General features: G+C 43.0%; 1 protein-coding gene across 6 annotated transcripts in view; it reads right to left on the bottom strand.

The window, feature by feature from the left end:
- Positions 1–20,849, bottom strand: part of GDAP1L1 (ganglioside induced differentiation associated protein 1 like 1) — a 62,887-nt gene that overhangs the window by 25,739 nt on the left and 16,299 nt on the right. For 5 of the 6 annotated variants that reach the window (XM_061631409.1, XM_061631406.1, XM_061631407.1 and 2 more), the window contains exon 2: positions 7,446–7,638. In XM_061631409.1, coding sequence (XP_061487393.1) covers positions 7,446–7,638 — 193 coding nt within the window. Of the gene's footprint in view, positions 1–6,281; positions 6,415–7,445; positions 7,639–20,849 lie in introns of all 6 variants that reach the window. The other variant, XM_061631410.1, reaches the window with a different exon arrangement.

The following is a 20,849-nucleotide window of genomic DNA, read 5'->3' as shown; positions in this document are numbered from 1 at the left end:
GTCTTGAAACATCTTGGTCATCTCCTGTATAAATCCTCTGTACCTTCCTAAGACAGTATCCTTTCTCACGACATACGGAGTCACCCATTTTGCAGCTTCTCCCTCCAGGAGGCTAATCATGAAAGCTACTTTAGCCCCATCGTCTGGAAATTCCGTGTGCCTGACATCCGGATATAACTCACATTGAGCCGCGAAGGTTGCCAACTGATCACTTTGTCCCGCGTATTTTGGGGGCAATCCAATGGGAACCTTTACTACGGCAGCTGGAGGGGCTGTTCGCATCTGGTCTATTGTGGCCTTCAAGGTTTGATTATCCGTCTTCAGCGCCTTGACTGCTGCTAGCAGGGCTTGAACATCCGTCTGCAAATCAGCTACCTTAGTCCTCAGGAGTTCCACTTCTTCCGTCTCAGAAGTGGGGTTCGTCCCCCCCGCTGCTCCCTTTGACATCTTGTCCCAGTCAAGTGAAGAGAGCGTTGAGGGTGATTTAGGTGGCTCTGTCAAGCTGTCAGGCCCAGGATGTGACTCAGGAACCAGACCAACGATTGTAGTTAATTCGTGTTTTATTAGGGTAATGTCCAAACAAAGACTGCGTTTTCTCATGAATCAATACAGGGATACAGGTCCTGCGGCATTGGGAGAAAGTTGACAGAGCAAGGGACTTCTTCCCGCCTGTTCTTTAAGAAGGGGCCAAACGGGCACGCAATCTTTCGCTCCTCCTTAACTGCCCCTCAGGTACTGCCCGCCTTACCCCCCTTCTCTCCTGTCTTTTCAGCTGTCTGCGTGTGCGCGGTGAGGGGGGAAGCATCACCCCCTCCTCTTCTGAAGTTTCCGATTCCAGGATGGGGGATAGGGGAGGGGCTGATGGTAAACTGCCTCCCCGCTTTTCGGCTGTGAGCAGCCCTCCCTCTTCCCCCTCTTGCTCTGAGCCTGAAAGAGGAGGAGGCGTGAGAATGTCCAGGGAGGGCTCAGGCTCCCCGTTGCTAAGCGACCTTATCACTGGCAGTTCCTCTGTTTCGTCTTTGCTCCAAAGGGGGGAAGTTCCTCCCCCTTCCCTCTGCCATCCATCCGAATACTCTTCTCCCAACTCTCCGGGATCCAGCTCCCCGGGATTGGGACCCCAGCTCTGCCTTCCGACAGATCTGGGCTGCAAGCTCATTACTGTGAGGAAAAACGTAATGCTATATCATGGATTGTGCTTCTCAGTATGTTTTTGCAGATCTGTTTTCCTGCATCTATATAAGCTTTCCAGACTTTGTGAGATTCACTGATGCCAGATAGCCTCCCTTCACACATTATACATGTGAAGGGAGCTCCATCATGAGATCAAGGGGGAGTGGTGTATAAGGATGAAAGGATGTGTTAATTTCGGTTCTCTCAGTTTCTCAATTTTCTAGTCTTAAATTTGGTTCTCCACATTTCTTCAGTCATTTGCCATTTTTTAAATGAAAATTCTTCAGCACTGACTAATGTACATATTTTTGCAAGGGATTTCTCCTAACAGAATGCATTTCTGTATGCTATTTTCACTAATATATTCATTTTTATGCACACCTTCCCCTAATATATGCATTTTGGTAACCATTTTTTGGTTAGAAAACTGCACTGCAAAATGCAGATATATGCACATTTTGAATGGTTTTATTTATTTATTTATTAAATTTATTAGTCGCCCATCTGTCTGGTTGTCCAGCCACTCTGGGCGACGTACAAAATATGGCTGTGTTTCAGTCTTTTCAGGATCTTTCCTTCTTAATTATTAATAAAATATGCCAGTTTGTTCATGTCAATATTGGTTCATGATTTTCTAAACCAATCAATATCATTGGCCATATAAACTTACAGCTCTTAGATAGAATTATTCTTGCTGCTAAATGTAAATGTACTGCCTTCAAGTCGATTCTGACTTATGGCGACCCTATGAATAGGGTTTTCATGAGGCTGAGAGGCAGTGACTGGCCCAAGGCCACCCAGCGAACGTCATGGCTATGTGGGGATTCGAACCCTGATCTCCCAGGTTGTAGTCCAACACCTTAACCACTACACCACACTTGCTGCTAATAATAAATAAATTGCTGATTAAGTCCCAGTCTTGTGGTTTCATAGAGGCTTTAAGAAGATCTAAAGCAGAGCTTGAAAAAGTTACTTTTTTAAACTACAACTCCCATCAGCCCCAGCCAGCATGGCCACTGGATTGGGCTGATGGGAGTTGTAGTTCAAAAAAGTAACTTTTCCAAGCTCTGAAAAGGTATCACTAGCTACAGCATAAACAAACAAGTTTATGTCCTATGATTTCATGCAGGATTTTAACTACTCATCTCCTATTAATATATATGCACTTCTAAAGTGGATGCATCTATCTCAACTGCAGGAGGGAAATGGAATAATAGGAATGGGTCTCTGCCATCACCAGTGACCAGCCTATCTGTCAACAGGAATCACTCCAACCCCCAAGCTTGGGTATCCTCAGGGCATACTGGGGTGTTAGCCTTGTGCTCACAGAGTGTCAGAGGAATAAAAATTGTGTTGGCTAATGGGAACTTAGGAATTGCCTTCTCACATGCCCGAGTGATTGCTCTTTCAAACTCACCTGTCTTCCCCAGAAATAGTCACGTCTGGCAAATAAATTTCCCTTAGCTCTCCTACTATCAGCCAACAGCTGCCAGGACTGGAGTGATCACTTTGGTGAGAAAACCTTCCCAGGGAACTTCTGCCCACCATTTCCCTGCAAAAAGATCCTTTTGGTGGTCAAGCATATGGACGGATGAATCGGCCAATATGAGTTTCTCATTTTTCCAATCATTTCTGAGACTGCTGATGGCAAATAAAGTGTAAATAATACCAATATAAGAGGATTTTTAAACTTCCAATCTTTTCCTTTACTTCTTTAAGACAGACTATCTGATTTTTCAGAATTTCACAGTGACAAATAAGGGTACACCTTTGCTAAAATGATAAGGGAAGCATTCAAAAATAGCATAACTCCACCTGCAGTTTGAAGTGGTAGAGAAAGTCCACTCTACAACCTCAGGGTCCTATCATGTCATTCTGATTCATGTGTAGATCAGGGTTTAGAGCTAGGATGGGGTCCTCTAGATGTTGCTGGATTACAATTTCCATTTTCCCTGACCAGGACCCTGCTGGCTTGGGCTGATGGGAGACGAAGATGTTTTGACAGAATCCCAGAAGCTGCTTCCAAATTGGTCCCACTACTCTGAAGAGATTGTTTCTGTCTTCACACTTACCTCCAGGTAAGTATGCATAGAACTGGAGCCTCAGTCGCATTTTCAGGGGGATTCAGCAAAAGCCAACACAACCAATTAATCCAAGCTCTCATATTTCATGGGCTGTGCTTCCTTCCCTGGCTAAAATTTGCTGAATGCAGTAAAGGAGGGGGGAGAGCTCATTTGGTTGTAAACTGCTTGAATAAATAAGAATACATTGAAGCTGCCAAGGCTCCTTTTTCATGGTTCTATTTTAAAGCCATTCTTAAAGCTTTTGCTTGCATGGATGACAGGATCTGTGATATCAGCTGTAAAGATCCCATTGTAATGTCCCTCGTAAGCCTTTGAAATCTCTCAGCCTGATAGTTCTAAGGCTTTGGAAAACGTTAAAATGAAAAATGAGACAATTCTTAATATAATGGCCTAATTCACCCATAACACCAAACCATGGTTTGTTTAAGCAATAGTTTGTTTAAAACTAACCATGAGTTGTTCCAGACATTACTAAACAAACCATGGCTTGTTCTCCAAAGTTTCCCAGCCACTCTTGCCTCATGCCTTTGTAGCTCAGAATGTATCTGGGGTGGATGGCCAAACAAACCATGGTTAAGGAAGGGTACCGTGTTTGCATGTAATGCCAAGGGATAATTAAAGCAAACCAAGGTTTGTAAGCCAGCAACAAACCATGTCTTCAGATTGTGGTTTGTTGGTAGGAAACAAACAGTAGCTAAATTGATAGGCAGGGTTCAGATTATCAAACAAACCATGGTTTAATAAACCATAATTTAATAAACTGTGGCTTAGCATTATGTGCAAACCAGGCTAAAGGATAACACCCTCCCTGGCATTTAATTGGTGCACAGAATGGAGAAATTTGATTTGTGTCTTTTTGCCATTGCCACACAATAATGAGTGAAACTGCATTTGCAGGGCTGGCTCCAGGAATGCCGGGGCCCTTGGGCATCAGCTTGCCCTGGCCCCCGACATGTGTGTGCGCATGTGCACCCCCGTGCCCCTCCACACACCCCCACCTACCTGTCTGCTGTCTTTTACCATTGCCCTTAACGAAGATGGCGGCCGCGGTTTCCCTAAGGGGATGACGCCTCCACCGCCATCTTTGTTGATGGCACGCGTTCGTGCTACGCGCGTGCATCTCTGCCATCAACTAAGATGGCAGCAGGGGCTTCAGTACCTTAGGGAAACCGCGGCCGCCATCTTAGTTAAGGGCAATGGTAAAAGACAGCAGACAGGTAAGTGGGGTGTGGGGGGGGCCCGCAGATCGCAGAAGGGGAGCAAAGGGGCAGCTGAGGGGTCACCTGTAGAGCTCCAGGGGCCGTCAGGCCAGTGCCCCACCTGGCCGCTCTTTAGAACCGGCCCTGTGCATTTGACCAATCTCTCTCTCTCTCTAGTAGCTAATTAATGGCACCACTCCTCTTTACCATATATACTCTGGCTTCTCCCCAGACTACATAATTTCACATGTTGCTAGGACAGTGGGAGCATCTCCACAAGGGAGCATTTTGGCATAACTCCCAACTTGTGAGAAGTGGTTGCTCATATGGTTCAAAACTGTTTTTAACTAGGAATACTATGACTCATCTACACACAAATTATATGAGTTTCTTAAAGTCAGTGATGTTGCATTTGTGAGTAAATCAAAGGCTTTGAGCTACTTCACCAGAAAATGCACTTAAACCTTTTGCACTCAGACTACACATACTCTACTAGAGGAGTGGGGAACCTTTTTGCTGAGTGGGTCACATCATTATCTGTCCCAACCCTTGCACCATCCCAAACCCTGGCTACCTGCCCCAAACTTGAGATAATTATGATGTCAGACGATTGACAGGTAGGTTGTCCCACCCACCTATCAAAGCCCCTTGCGCAACACTTCCCAAGTGCCCAACCTGCCAGCTGACTATCAGGTGCTTGGGAACTGCAGTGCCAGGGGCTTTGCCAGCCCTATGCATGACAAAGTGGTGAGCACACGGCTGATAAAGTTGCTTGATGCAAGGATCGGCTGCTCAAATGGGTTCCCCACAGGGAACTGAGTCATGCAGGCAATCCATCAGCTGAAAACTTCAGCTTGCTTTCTGCAGGGATAGGCTGCACGATCAAGTTACCCATGCAGAACTCAGTCCCACAGCTAATCCAGCGACATCTCTATCTGCCCCACAACTGCCATTCCATGTAACATCAGATGTGGGGCAGGTGAGCATAGTTTGAGAAAAACAGCCCCACAAGCCAGATTGGGACCCATGCCGAGCCAAATTTGGCCCTTGGGCCAGAAATTGCCTACCTCTGTTCTACTATTTAAACTCAGCAAGATGGCTGTATCACGTGCCTTTCACACAACAGCTTGGTTGGATATCCAGCTATGTTTAACTTTGTTCGCTCTCTTATAAAGGAGGCACACAACTTGGTGCATCCAGCTGCTGACAACTGAACAGAAATATCTGAATATTCAATTATTTTTTAGAAAGCCTGGGGGGGAGGGCAATAAATGCTGCAATTAATTAAATAAAAAATTCTACCATGGAAATTAAAAAAGGATAGACAAGAACATGAACAATTGTCCACAGTACTAATAAGTACCTGTGGAACTGTAAAAGCCACACTGGAAACCAAGCCTGGCTGATGCATTCCTGTTTGATTTCTCCTTGCCCTTCTTCAGCCTGACTTCTCCTTCCCGACACAATTGGCTTGGCAATTATTTCTTTGTGCCCACCTTGCCCACATTTCTCAAAGGAAGGTGGAGACCTAGCAGCCTAACACTGCTCTGTTTTACAGAGGATAGTCCTCTATTTTGAAGGGCTGTCAGAGGACAATCCTCTTTGTGGAAGTGTCCTCTGTTTGAAGGGCTGACTGGTTTAAAGATAATGGACGTTATGAAGGGAGAGCACAGGCCTTGACAGCAAATTGAGCAGGCACAGAGGAGGTCACCTGCTCACAGTCTTCCTTGCTAAGGTAAGATGTACTGTTTTTCTAACTATATTATAGCAATTATTTCAAAATTTGCATCTATACATATAAATTACCATATGCAAATTTTATGCAAACCATTGTCCTCTTTTGACCTCTTTTTTGGCGATGCATGTCCTGACAATGCACAAGTGGCTACCTTAGCAAGGCACACACACGAGATGGTAGACAAGGGAATGGCCCATTTCTGAAAGCCCAGCATGACGAAGAGCTGGAAGTAGAGAAAGGATTTTTATAGACGAGAGGATGTTCTTAGAACCAAACTATACATAACAATTCCACAGTTATTAGTACTTTGATAGCAACTTATCCCACTATAAAGCATCACTGGGAGATTTGCAATTTGCAACAGTGAAGTTGCACAGATGCAAAACTCTTCCGTTGTAACTTCCCTCTCAGCCAGTTTTACCCTCATAAAATTCCAGATCCATGTCTGTAAGGTAAACATGGGTCTGGAACCCCTGCCAAAATTACAGTCATGGTCGTGGTGGTGATAGTGGGACTTTCCAGGGTACAGAAGAAAGGTACACTTTCCCTGTTGCAAACTGCTGTTTCTGATAATGTTTTGCAGCACAGAAGCACCCTTTGGGCTAACGTTAATATACAGCTGCCTGGCAATGTGAAATAGTTCATAAAGCTGGTCTGAGAGATGTAGTGGGATCCTTAGGACCTTACACTAAGTACCATAATCAGAGAGGGCAAATTGTATCCACTGGAGCTGAGAGTGAAGGGCACTCTTAAAAAAAAATCTAGCGCATTACTATAATGTGTGTGTGGATTGCCTTCAAGTTGATTCTGAAATATGGCGACCCCATGAATGGGGTTTTCATGAGGCTGAGAGGCAGTGACTGGCCCAAGGTCACCCAGTGAGCTTCATGGCTATGTGGGGATTCGAATCCTGGTCTCCCAGGTCGTAGTCCAACACCTTAACCATTACACCACACTGGCTCTGCGTTACTATAATAGGGAATGAAAAAGAAAAGTTTAAAGATGGCCTTTCTTTTTTAAATGAATGGTAGGTTTTGTTTAGTAAATGGTAAGCAATCTCACACTTCCATCGGTATCACAAAAGGACAATGTGCAAATTTACTGAGATTAATAAATTAAAAAAAAGATTGACAATCTAAAAATTATTTAATCCATAGACAGCCCTAGAAAACCTCCCTCTTTCATTTTTCAAATGTCTACCCACATGGGTAGGCTAAACACGATTTAGCCTGAAGACTCCTACTAGAACGTTACCTCCTGTGAAATTCTTCTCCATGTAATCAATGATTTCATTGTAGTTACTGATGATGTTGTCTCCATGGATGATCACAGGTACCTCTTCCCCAAGATTGAGCCGCATAAACCAGGGCTCTTTGTGCTCAGTCAGTGGCATGCTAACATCTCGCTCTTCACAGGGTAACCCCTTTTCTGCAATAACGAGGCGGACCTGGAGCAAAAAATGAGTGGAGAGATGGCTCAGTGCTGCCTCCCAGCCTTTGGCAGTATATATGATAAAGAGGTGGCTTTCAACCATTAGGGCTCCTCCACATGACCTGTTTATTGAGCATTTGTCCGGATTTGCTTACACAAAGCATACAGGAGGTTAGGTCATATCTTTATTCAGAATTTATTCTGATTTTGTGTAGTTGTTACACAGCAACGATAAATCTGTCTCACATTTATCCTGATTTCCCTGAGAGTCTTTCTACATCATCCTGTTAATCATTTGTTCATTCCACACTTTTCAATGCATTTCCCCATTGCTTTCCAAAAGGCAAAAGGTCTAGTCCTTGTTTAAAGTAAATTTGATGTGCTAGGGCGACAGAGCCTTCTAATCCACATCAAGTGTGCAAACCTAAAGTTCCGGTATGCATTTGAATTCCTCCCACAAAATGCTGACAGACAGTCTGGAAACACCCTTATTCAAGTGACTGTTTTTCACGTTACTACTACTGCTTTCCAGGCATTCAGAGGTAAGCATAGGAAGTGGCAACATAGATGGTTAACCCATGTTGGACAAATGAGAGACAGTTACAGTCTCTGAGCCTAACCTACCTCACAGAGATATGAGGATAAAATGGAGAGGGAAAACAACCATGTACGCCATCCTGAGCTTCTTGGAGGAAAGATGCGATATAAATGTAATAATAAATAAAATAAAATGTCTCCTACTGTTCTGTCACTGCCCTGACAGTCCTCTAGGCCAGGATTTCCCCAACCTGGTGCTCTCCAGTTGTTTTGGATTACTACTCCTCTCAGCCCGTCAACAGGGCCATTACATGGCTTGGGACCACAATACCTGATGAAACGCCTCTCCCAACACAAATCCACCCGTACACTATGCTCAACATCAAAGGTCCTCCTCCGGGTGCCTACTCCAAGGGAAGCTCGCAGGATGGCAACAAGGGAGAGGGCCTTTTCAGTGGTGGCCCCCAAATTATGGAACGATCTCTGCGATGAAGTTCGCCTGGCGCCAACATTGTTATCTTTTTGGCGCCAGATCAAGACTTTCCTTTTCTCCTAGGCATGTGTTGAGCTCTGACCCCAGGTCTTTTTTAATTTGTTTATCTGTGCTTCATGGTTTTAAACTTGTATGGTTTTTTAAATTGTATATTTGCTTTAATGTTCAATGTTTTTAATTTTTGTAAACCTCCCAGAGAGCTTTGGCTATGGGGCGGTATATAAATGTAATAAATAAATAAAAATAAATAAATAAATTAGGGAAGGCTACTCTAACCCATGTGACCTTTTATAAAGATCCCTTTATGCATTTCTATAGCATTCTGTATCTATAAAAGGCTTACCTTCATCACTTATAAAGGGCTTACCTCATCACCAGTCACTTGGTGAGTAGTTGATGCAACTACTATTTTTTTTACCGCTTATAATTGTGTGTCATATATAGAAATAGTGATCTCAGTTTTATGAGTGCTGAACTCAGAGGGAAGAGAGTCCCAAAGTTTGTAGAAGTATATAAATTTTTACAGGGGGAAAAGCCTAAGGGGGTGTGTGACCCAAAAACACCTAAATGAAGACTGGACAGAAAACTGGGTAGAAGGGGGGAAAGAATGGAGTATTCTGGAAACAGGAGCACTCCCCACAGCTATGTTTGGTTTTGACAAATGGAGTGAAAATAGGTAACACAGTTATGTGTCATAAAATTATAGCCGAACATATTAAAAATAGAATGCACAATTAACACAAACAGAAAAATGTATAGCTTTCAGCAAACAGAAGAAAAAGTCATTACAGTATCATCTTGCCAGTATTGAGAACATTATGATTTGTCTGAAGCTAGCATTATTCAGACCCTTCTGCAGATAGGGGCGGGCCATAGGCTAGCCTAGAGACAAAGGTTTTGAACAGAGCTGAAGATGCTTAGAAAAAGGATTCTTTCTAGGGTGGCCACCAGTAGCGGCTGGTGGGACAGGGCAAAATTGCTTCCCCGTGCTGAGGATGCTGCTGGTAACCGAGAGGGAGAGGGCCAAGGTGGCAGGCAGGGTGGTGTGGGTGCAATGGTGACAGTGTTGGATTAGATTCATTGCTGCACCTGCAGCATGCTAACCTCCCCATCACCTCACCCCTCTCCCTCTTGGTTACCAGCAGTGACCTCTGCATGGGGAAGCCAGGTCCTGCTGGCCGCTACTGGTGGCCCCACACGTCCTCCTTTACAGTCCTCTATTCTGAAGGAGCAGGAAACCTGACCTCTCTCAGATATACTGCCCTACAAATTTGTCAAAATGCAAACACAATTTGGCTTGGTCTTTCACAATCCACTTCCTGTGTAGCTTGGCAGAATTTGGTAACATGTGCCTCTGAGCATACGGTCAATGGTAGCAACACCTGCAATCAGTCCAAATAAGAGAAACAACACATGTGCTGTGCTAATCTTGTTTTAACAGGGAGGAAGCAACAATATTAAAACAATTGATATAGGTCAGATAGTCATTTTAAATATGTTTGATTTACTTGCAATTTTAGTGAAGTTTCCTATAGTAAATCATTCTCCTTTGCTTCTGTTTCTGTGAATATGTGAAGTATGGCAACACTTTACAACACTAAAAAAAAGCTCCAAAAACAATTGTGGAAAAATGGCACTGACTATTCTGCAGAATAGTTTCCAGTGGACATGAGGAGTATCTCAGTTTGCACAAGATAAAACAGTGGAAGGTGAACTATATTCTAGCAAAATTCTAGGTGTGCTGTATGTTTTTAATTGACCATGTCCACCTTTCCTTAAGGGGAGTAGTTTAAGCATACCAGGCTGGCAACATGCATCTTGGGTAGGCCAAGTTTGTTTTTTCCAACAGCTAGAGTCATTGCTTAAGTAGCAACATATTGTAATCAGTCTGATTTTACATCAAACTGCAGTTTCAGATTCAACTGTTAATGTGCCCAAAATAGAAATAGAGCATAACCTCCAGTTTGAAATACAAAAGGCTGTCTTCACCATCATATGACATTGACTAATAAAAAGGCTTCAAAATTAATAAAAATAAATTTGATAGATTTCTAGAATGAATAATGAGAGAAATATAGTTTTCTTGGTTAGATTCTATGTAGAAACAGTACTAACTTATAAAGAAGCAAAGTAAGAAGAACACCAACAAACCTACAAAAATGTAATTCTCCATCTTTGGAGATGGCAGGTGTTACCACCACTCATCATATGCTCCGAGGCACATGTTACCAAATTCTTCCAAGCTACAAAGGAAGTGGATTGGACAGTGAAAGACCAACCCAAATTTTGTTTACATTTTGACAAATTTGTACGGCAGTACAATATCTCAGAGAGGAGGTCAGTTCTCCTGCTCTCCTGGTGCATTCACTATAGGTGCCCAATTTCCCTGCTTTTAAAAGTTTGATAGAAACATCTGTTGACTATAGGTACATTCTTAAACAGCAAGGGGTTTTTTTTGCCTATCAGTGAATAATATAGTAGTTCTTTCTAGATTGGTACCAAGACCTATAAATGAGTATATGGAAGTTTTATGCAAAACTGTGTCCTCTTTTGTCCTTTTCAGGGGATTAATTTCCTCTCTTTTTGGAAATGCATAAGTGGCCAACCTATTTGTGTCCCAATGTGCATGCCAGAAATGGGCAGCTTATTGGCCACTGGGATTCTTACAAAGAATGCCAAACTAGGTGGATCTTGAACTGATCCAGCAACACATTCAATATACTAATAGCAAACTCTTTCTCTGAGTGTGGATCCTTCTATCACCAAAGTGACACCATCCATGAACAAGAGGGAGGGATCAGCAGTTTCTGCAAACCCCTAAGTTTGTAGAAATACAAAAAAAAGGTATTTTTTTAGGGGAACCCTTTCAGGATGCTAAGTGCATGCTCAGTGCCTATGGAATCCTGACTGACTGTTAAGAAAGGGATAACCAGCGTGGGGAGAAAGTATTCTAGAAAAGGGCATGGCTGCCTGGGTAGAACCCAGAACAGAAGCACACCACACTGCTACATTTTGTTGGACTTGCTTCTTACTTTTTTAGCAATAGTGAATACTCAAGATCACTTACCACAGATTAGTTATGCCTTAACTGAAACCATGCGTAATGCCCATTTGCTTTGTAAATAAAAATGCACTGGTGGACCACAGTGTTTCTAACGCTATTTTTTTTAGATGTAGATGTTGCAAAACTGAAGTCAGCTCACCCTACACCCTAGGTATAGACAGGTTTTTTTTATTCTTATACTGGTGTAGAAGCTAATGATCTAATCTTGTACCTTGTAATGGTATCTGGATTAATATATGCACAAAATCTGGGACATAACCTTGGTTAAACTGAAAGGTTATAAAAACCAGTGCTTATAAGAAAATAGCGGAAGTCTGGAGTCTGGTAATTAGTTTGTATAACTAGCTCATATGTAGTGATTATCACTGATCATGTAGTTTTCAGTTTAGTTTAATGTGTGATGTGATTTGCATTAATGTCTAGATGAGTTAAGATATATTACTTGCTTTGTATTTTTATTAATTTTTGACTATGCAATTTGTTATACAATTTAAGCCAGCTTTTGCCAATGGCCAATCCAAAATTGTAATCCAAAATATCAGAAGAGCACCAGGCTGGTGAAGACTGGTTGAAGTAAATTTGGTCAAACAGGTTTTTATATCAAGCCTGCAAAACCTGTTTGCTAGAGGTGACGGTGGGATGAGTATACACCCCACAAGCAGTAATCTCTTTCAAATTGCCTTCCATTCTCTGTAAAGATAGTTGTTCCTCTCCAGTGTAATTATCTAACTCTGTCAGCAGTGGACATTTTATCTATCTATCTATCTATCTATCTATCTATCTATCTATCTATCTATCTATCTATCTATCTATCTATCTATCTGTCTATCTATCTATCTATCTATCTATCTATCTATCTATCTATCTATCTATCTTTATTACATTTATATATTTATATATATTTATTACATTTATATACCACCTAATAGCCAAAGCTCTCTGGGCGGTTTACAAAAATTAAAAACATTGATCATTAAAACAAATATACAATTTTAAAACCATACAAAGTTTAAAACCATGAAACACAGATAAGCAAGTTAAAAGACCAGGGTCAGAGCTCTGCACATGTTGTTAGAATGCCTGGGAGAAAAGGAAAGTCTTGAATCACTAATATAATTTTGTGAAGACCACAAAAGCACAAGGGTCCAGATTTGTAACCATCACAGCTAGCCTGGCAAAGTCCCCCAGTTTAGCAAGCGTTTGCCCTTTCCCCAACTCTGACTTAGCTTTTGCTTCCAACCTGTCTTCCTTTCAACTCTGTTGTTTCCCACTGACGATATAACTTCCTGCAGTCACTTTGCATTCAGCTTTGACCAACTAAATTAATCAATCGGTCTGTTTCAACAGTAAAGCACAGAATCACATAGTGCAATGCAGGCTTAAAACAGAAAAATAGCTGGCCACTGCCAACCCTCTGAGCACACTGATCAGAGAGCTGAGGCATGTGTTGACTATCCAGCCTCCAGTGTATTTGTTAAAGAAAAAACACGCCTCGCACATTACTTTTAGCAAGCATTCTCCTACCTAGACATTATGGACATTAGCTTGGATGGTTTAGTACAGTGGTTCCGAAATGTTTTTCCCCACACACCACTTGAAAATTGCTGATGGTCTTTACAGGCCATTTAATTATTTTCTCCTTGTTTTAACAATTGTGCTGTGCTATGCTAGGTGCTGTATGATTTTTATTTTTTTAATGTCTTCTTTTATTTCTTATATTGTATTGTATTGTATTTCAGTCTGTACTCCACAGAATGCAAATTGTAATATAATACCATACAAGCAATAAAAGAAGCAATAAAAGACAATAAAAAATCACTATGATATTTAACTTGGACCACCTGAATGAAACTCACAGACTACTGGTCATCCATGGACCACAGTTTGGAAACCTCTGGTTTAGTAAAACCAGGAGAATACCAACAGTATTGTAACAATATATATATATAATCTGCTTCCATCTCCTCCTTAAAATTCCTCTTGGAGACTATTTTCATAGTGTGCTTTTTCCTGCCACCTTACACTATTTCTTGCCACCTTAGATTCACCATATCTACTCCTCTCTCCATTGTATGCTGTCCATTTATATTGTTGACTGTAAATTCCTGACCTCTCCCACTTTCTCTGCCATGTCCATTAATGAAGATAGTTGTAAGGCAGAGATGGGGAATCTGTGGCTCTCCAGGTGATGCTGAATTCCAACTCCCATCACCCAAAGCCAACATAGCCAATGTTCATCATTGAGGACGTGGACAAGGTGCTTGGACAGGTTCGTGCAACCACTTCGGTACTGGATCCTTGCCCCTCTTGGCTAATAAAAGCTAGCAGGGATGGAACAGTTGGCTGGGCCAAGGAAGTGATTAATGCCTCTTTACGAGAGGGAGTGGTCCCTGTCTGTCTGAAAGAGGCGGCGGTGAGACCACTCCTGAAAAAAACTTCCTTGGACCCAGAGGATTTCAGCAGCTACAGACCAGTGGCGAATGTTCCATTCCTGGGCAAGATCTTGGAACGAGTGGTTGCTGACCAGCTCCAGGCGCTATTGGATGAAACCGATTATCTAGATCCATTTCAATCGGGTTTCAGGCCTGGTTTTGGCACCGAGACGGCCTTGGTCGCCCTGTTTGATGACCTGTGTCGGGAGAGAGACAGAGGGAGTGTAACTCTGCTGATTCTCCTTGATCTCTCAGCGGCTTTTGATACCATCGACCATGGTATCCTTCTGGAGAGGCTTGTGGAGTTGGGAATCGGAGGCACTGCTTGGCAGTGGTTCCGCTCCTACTTAGTGGGTCGTCTCCAGAAGATAGTGCTTGGGGAACATTGCTCGACACCGTGGGTTCTCCAATGTGGGGTCCCGCAGGGTTCAGTTTTGTCTCCCATGCTTTTTAACATCTATATGAAGCCACTGGGTGCGGTCATCAGGAGCTTTGGAGTGCGTTGTCATCAGTACGCTGATGACACACAGCTCTACTTCTCCTTTTCATCTTCTTCAGGTGAGGCGGTCGATGTGCTGAACCGTTGCCTGGCCGCGACAATGGACTGGATGAGAACTAACAAACTGAGACTCAATCCTGATAAGACTGAGATGCTGTTGGTGGATGGTTTCTCTGATCAGATGGTGGATAGATACCCTGTCCTGGATGGGGTTACACTCCCGCTAAAGGAGCAGGTTCGTAGTTTGGGAGTCGTTTTAGACTCTTCCCTCTCACTCAAGGCTCATGTAGCCTCGGTGGCCCGGAATGCGTTCTACCAACTTCGGTTGGTAGCCCAACTACGTCCCTATTTGAGTAAGGAAGACCTCACATCAGTGGTACATGCTCTGGTAACCTCGCGTCTGGACTACTGCAACGCGCTTTACGTAGGGCTACCTTTGAAGACGATTCGGAAGCTACAGCTAGTGCAAAATGCGGCGGCCAGACTGCTAACAAGAACCAAGCGGTCTGAGCATATAACACCTGTTCTGGCTCACTTGCACTGGCTTCCCATATGGTTCCGGGCAAAATTCAAAGTGTTGGTATTAACCTATAAAGCCTTATACGGCGCGGGACCACGATATCTGTCGGAACGCCTCTCCTGATATGAACCCGCCCGTTCACTACGGTCTACTACGAAGGTCCTCCTCCGGGTCCCAACCCATAGGGAGGCCCGGAGGGTGGTGACAAGATCCAGGGCCTTCTCAGTGGTGGCCCCCGAACTCTGGAATAGTCTCCCCGAGGAGGTGTGCTTGGCGCCGACACTATCATCTTTTCGGCGCCAAGTTAAAACCTTCCTTTTCTCTGAGGCATTTTAATTTTAAGTTAATTTAATTTTCAATTGTTGTAATCTGATTTCAGTTTGTACAGTTTTTATATACTCTGTTTTATGAGATTGTGTAATTTTATTGTATTTTTTGATGTTCACCGCCCAGAGAGCTATTGCTAGTCGGGTGGTATATAAGTTTAATAAATAAATAAATAAATAATAAATGGTCAGGGATGATGGAAGCTATAGTCCAACAATATCTGGAGGTTTCACCACTCCCATTGTAGGCGTTTGGGTTAGGTACTATGCTGCTATGTTCAATATTACATTGGGCACACTCCAAAATTATTAAGTATTTATTTATTTATCTACAGTAGTTTTATACTGCTCTTTACCCATGTTTCCACGGCAGTTTTAAACTAAAAATATGAATACAAACAAGTCAGAATCAAGGTATGCACTGGAATGTTACTCTGTACTTGAGATTTTATCTACAAATTCAGTTTGGGGGTGGGGGTGGAGATCACATAGCTGCCCTTCTGGAACGCTTTAAAATGCAGGTGAGGAATTCTAAATTTGAATGCTTTCCCAAGTCTCCAGTAGAATATTAGTACACCAACAAGAATGCTAGGCTAGAGTTCTTCCTCTCAACAATTCTGCTTTGAAGCAGGGTAGCATTCAAATATGCAACTGCCCTGTAGTGCTACAAATCCCAAATGACCCCAATATATATACCTAATAAGCCTTCTGCTTACTGGGTCTGATGGGAGTTGCAGTCCAAAACATCTGGAGGGTACTAGGTTGGGAAAAGCTGTTCAAAATGTATAGATGGCTACCTGTAATAATTGTAGATTTGGGGGGAGGGTTGCAGATGAGGTTTGCAGGGGATGTATTATACAGAGCAAGTACCTCGTTGAGAACCAAATATGCTCGCTTAAATGTCTTCATCACACCAGAGGGATTGGCCCTTTCAGTTCTCTGAGCTGCTTTTATTCCAGATGTGTCCTGGTTAGCTGGCAAAAGCAATGAATGTGTTTGAAAACTTTACGCATCTATCCAATTGAGTTCATGGTCTCATTGCCAGATTACCTAGTTCTTGGGCTGTGAGAGGGGCATTTCGTTTGGTTTAGCCAAACCAAATGCTAAGATCTGCTCAGACAAGAAAGAGATATTGTGGATTTCTGCACCGCCCATGATGCTCAGTAGTTTTGCAACAGGGGGGTGGGATGGGGGTGTAAAGAAGCACAACTTACTGCTTGGCAAGACTCTCTCTCTTGACTGGCTGTGTACCCACCATACCTTTAATGTATATTCAAAGCATATACACCCAAGAATCCTGGAAACTGTAGTGTACTACCTCATACAGCTACAATTCCTAGCACTCTTAACAAACTACAATTCCAATCATTCTCTGGGGCTTGTCCTTTGAATGTGCTTTAAATGTATGGTTTGGTGTGTCCGCAGCCAAAGAGTTGCCTCATAAAAGAAACTAGCAAGAGCAAACATAGCTCAAGTTTTCTGTAGGCAGGACTACCCAATATGACGGGGCCAAGAGATTTCACTGCCTCAGGCAAAAGGACATGAAGGTGCTCCCCATTCTATGTACAGAAAATGCCTAGGCCAGCAGTTGTATCTTATGTCAACACTGCCAATGGGGTAGTATCCTCCACTGCACCGGAGAGCAACAGGGTAGTTTATGGGGTGCATTACAGGCTGTGTGGCACTCACAGCCCTGATCTCCAACAGAGGAGAATGGACTCTGGATAAATGACCAAGAGTACTACCATTGCTTGCCTCTCCCCTTGCCCCATATCTGCCTCTTGAGGCAAATGCCTCATTCTACCTAATGATAGGGCTGGCCTTGCAATTTCACGATTCCATCTCACATGGTGCCGATGATACAGGTGGTGCAACCAGGTGTTCTTATTTTTTAAGCAAGATGTCACTTTTGTGCAGGAATTAACATGATAGCCACAATTGGATCATAACATGGGATGATCCTTAACACATGCAAATTATTGTATGTACACATGCATTGGAAAGCCATTACCAACTGACATTTCCCAGCCTATCTGCCTATCCATTTTACACAGATTGCTAAGAGACTCACACTGTTTTGGGTTCCCTGGGAAGAGGGTTTGACTGTTAAGCCACCCTGGAAATTCTCAGTGAGGAACAAGGCTCTCCTAAAAACTCTCATCACCCTTAACAAACTAGAGTTCTCAGGATTCTTTGGGGGAAGCCATGTCAGTTTAAAGTGGTATAATATAGTTTTAAATGTGAAATGCAGATGGGGTGCCAGAATCTTTTGCACGCCAAGTATGTGTTCTGTCACTGATATATGTTTTTAGTCTAAATATGCCCATAGACTTAGAACAGACTCCAACAGCCTGAGGCAATCCTATATTTAAAGCAACCTTGGCTGAAGATTACTTAGAGAAAAAAAGTGTGTGTCCTGGTTTAAAATCTCCAGTGGGGTGAAGACCCCAATGTCTCTCAACACAACAGATTGCCAGCCAATCTAGTAAGTGGAGTTTGCTGTTTTAAATACACTATGACTAATTTCATTCCACCCCCTCACATGCAGTGCTGCAGCAAAAGCTGCATTTCAGTGCTGCTTGTTTCTCAGAGCTCTGGAGGCACATAGAACACAAGCCAATTATGGGGAAGATGAAATAAAAGTAATGAGCCGAAGAAACAAGCCTGCAAGGACGATTTAGGCAGAGCACTTTCCATACAACCCAACATCACTTGTTTCAGACCTGCATTGTCTCCCAACGTGTTTGGAAATACACAGTGCAAGAGTACCTTTCCTATTTTTTCTAAATTAGTAAAAAGCTCATCAAAAAATAGGCTGGGAATATTATGGGATTTATTCTGGTGTACACATTCAGCTCACTCTGTGTTCCAGGCAGGATAGAAGAAGCTTGGAAATCACCTGGAGTTAATCGAGGCCACATCCCAGAATGCAAGCTCAGGACACATACAGAGGCACATAATTATAGCACTATGGAAGCACACTCATTACAATTTGAGTTTACGGACAATATCACCCTCTCCTTCCCCCAAGATCAAACTGTTCCCCTTTTCAGCATAAGCTGGATTTGCACCAGCCTTTGTGACAATCACAAAGCCAATTCCTTTTATCTTGGAGGAAGGCTGTGCATGCTGCTTATTGGCTGTTCTTTGTGTCAGTCATGAAACCATCTTCCTCCTCCCTCCCTTGAACAATTTTTCAACAGTTAAAAGGGAAACTAAATAAAATTGCAAACAAATGTTTTGATTAGCTGACCATGCAAGGGGCTTGCAAGACTGGTAAAGTGTGTGTGGGTAGGTGTGCGTGTGTAGGGGAATCAACATCTAGTTGGAGCTAGGTACATATAACCTTTGATGATAAAATATAAGTATGCTCACTTCATCATACAGCATTTTTATACTGTGACTTTCCATGTCCCCACTCCTTGACATAGAACATCATTAGTGAGAGTGCAAAACCTCACACCTCATTAGGGCTGAGTCATCTGGTCAACAGGCCTGGCATCAACACATGGCATCCTTGGGCAACTGCTGGGAACTAGCACCTTAGTAGGGCTGACTGCTGATGCCCATTGAGGGAACTCCTTTAAAACTGTGGCTGGGTCTGTGGGCCACCATTTAAATTTCCCACAATTCTTCCAACATAGAGTTTCTTGTGGGCAATGCAAATGGTGGCTCCTAGCCTCTCATCACTGATTCAGAGCTGTGCTGTGGCTGCCTGTTGTTGCCATTTCTGCCAGGTAACCCTTCCAGGGCTCACTGATGTAAGAAAGGGCCCACTAGAGAGCACTTTGCCAAGTGGCTACTGATGTCTGAAGATGGCACTTATGGAAACTGTACCTAAACTTTACAGGAGAGAACTGACCATGCGCTTGTGTTTTGGGTAGATCTCAGTGGAGGACATATCATAAGAACATAAGAAGAACTTGCCGGATCAGGCCAGTGATTCATCTAGTCCAGCATCCTGTTCTCACAGTGGCCAAGCAGATACCTACGTGAAGCTCACAAGGAGGACCCAGTGCAACAGCACTCTCCTCACTTGGGATTCCCAGCAACTGGCATTCAGAGATATACTGCCTCCAACAGTGGAGGCAGAACATAGGCATTGTGGCTAGTGGCCATCGATAGCCTTCTCCTCCATTAATTTGTCTAATCCTCTTTTGAAGTCGATGGCCTTCACTACCCCTTGTGGGAGCAAATTCCACAGTTGAACTATGCACTGCGTGAAGAAGTACTTTCTTTTGTCTGTCCCGAATCTTCCAACATTCAGCTTCATTGGATGTTCCTGAGTTCTAGTGTTATGAGAAAAGGAGAAAAACTTTTCTTTATCCACTTTTTCCACATCATGCATAGTTTTACACACTTCTATCATGTCTCCTCTTAATCACCTTGTCTCTAAGCTAAAAAACCTTTCCTCATCTATCCCCACCGTCCATCGTGGAAGTGATGAAGTGACAGAGCCAGCCAAGAGGCAGGCCCCTTCAAGGCCTGGCCTCTGTGACCAGCGGAGATGCTGCCCTCCAGATATTGCTGAACTACAGCTTCCATCGTCACTGATCACTGACCATGTTTGATGGGTCTGATAGGAGCTGTAGTTAGGGTTCAGATAATGAGCAGAAGTGTGATTCTCATTTCATTTCCACATCTCATTTGAAATGCTGAAAACCAGGTAACTCCCTAGGGGAGATTTGCCTTGTTCAGTGGGGAATTTGTATCTCCCTGGGGAAAATACATTTGAATCATTCTCTGCACTTCATGTTATATGTAGAAGTTTGATAATCTCACACCCATCTACTCATACATGAAATCTGAAGCTAAATATGGAGTCACTCACAGCTTCTTGACACAAGTTGTCATTTAATATGTTATTGATAGCCATAAGAAAAATGCCAGTGAAGTGAACGTGGAAGGGGAAAGAAAGATCTATTTCTTTTGGGTATGCAGGATCAAAAGCCAGGATGAAAAAGTCAGAAATTGGAACTGGAATTCATAAGATCTTCAGTTGGGGAGTACGAAGACAGACTCCTCACACTATCTAGCTCTGATGAGGCCTGCTATTGGCTGAAAACGTTTTTACTCTATAACTTTCCCATTTAGTATCAATAGTTATAGTTGATGGCTGAAAGACACTGTTCCTGGTAACCCTGAGATCACTGGTTGAGAGAATGCTTTTAATTGTTTTTAGATTTTTTAAAAAAATTAAAACATAAGAAGTGCTTGCCAGTGGCCCATCTAGTCCAACATCCTGTTCTCACCAGTAGCCAGCAAGATACCAATGGGAAGCCCACAAGAAGGATCTTATGTGTTTGCTGTCCTGGGCTCCTTCAAGAGGAAAGGCAGGATATAAATAGAAAGAAAG

The sequence above is a fragment of the Rhineura floridana genome, chromosome 6, assembly GCF_030035675.1.
Source record: "Rhineura floridana isolate rRhiFlo1 chromosome 6, rRhiFlo1.hap2, whole genome shotgun sequence".
NCBI lineage: Eukaryota > Metazoa > Chordata > Lepidosauria > Squamata > Rhineuridae > Rhineura > Rhineura floridana.
The sequence above is the reverse complement of the archived record's forward strand: the minus strand, read 5'-3'. Positions and strand labels throughout refer to the sequence as shown.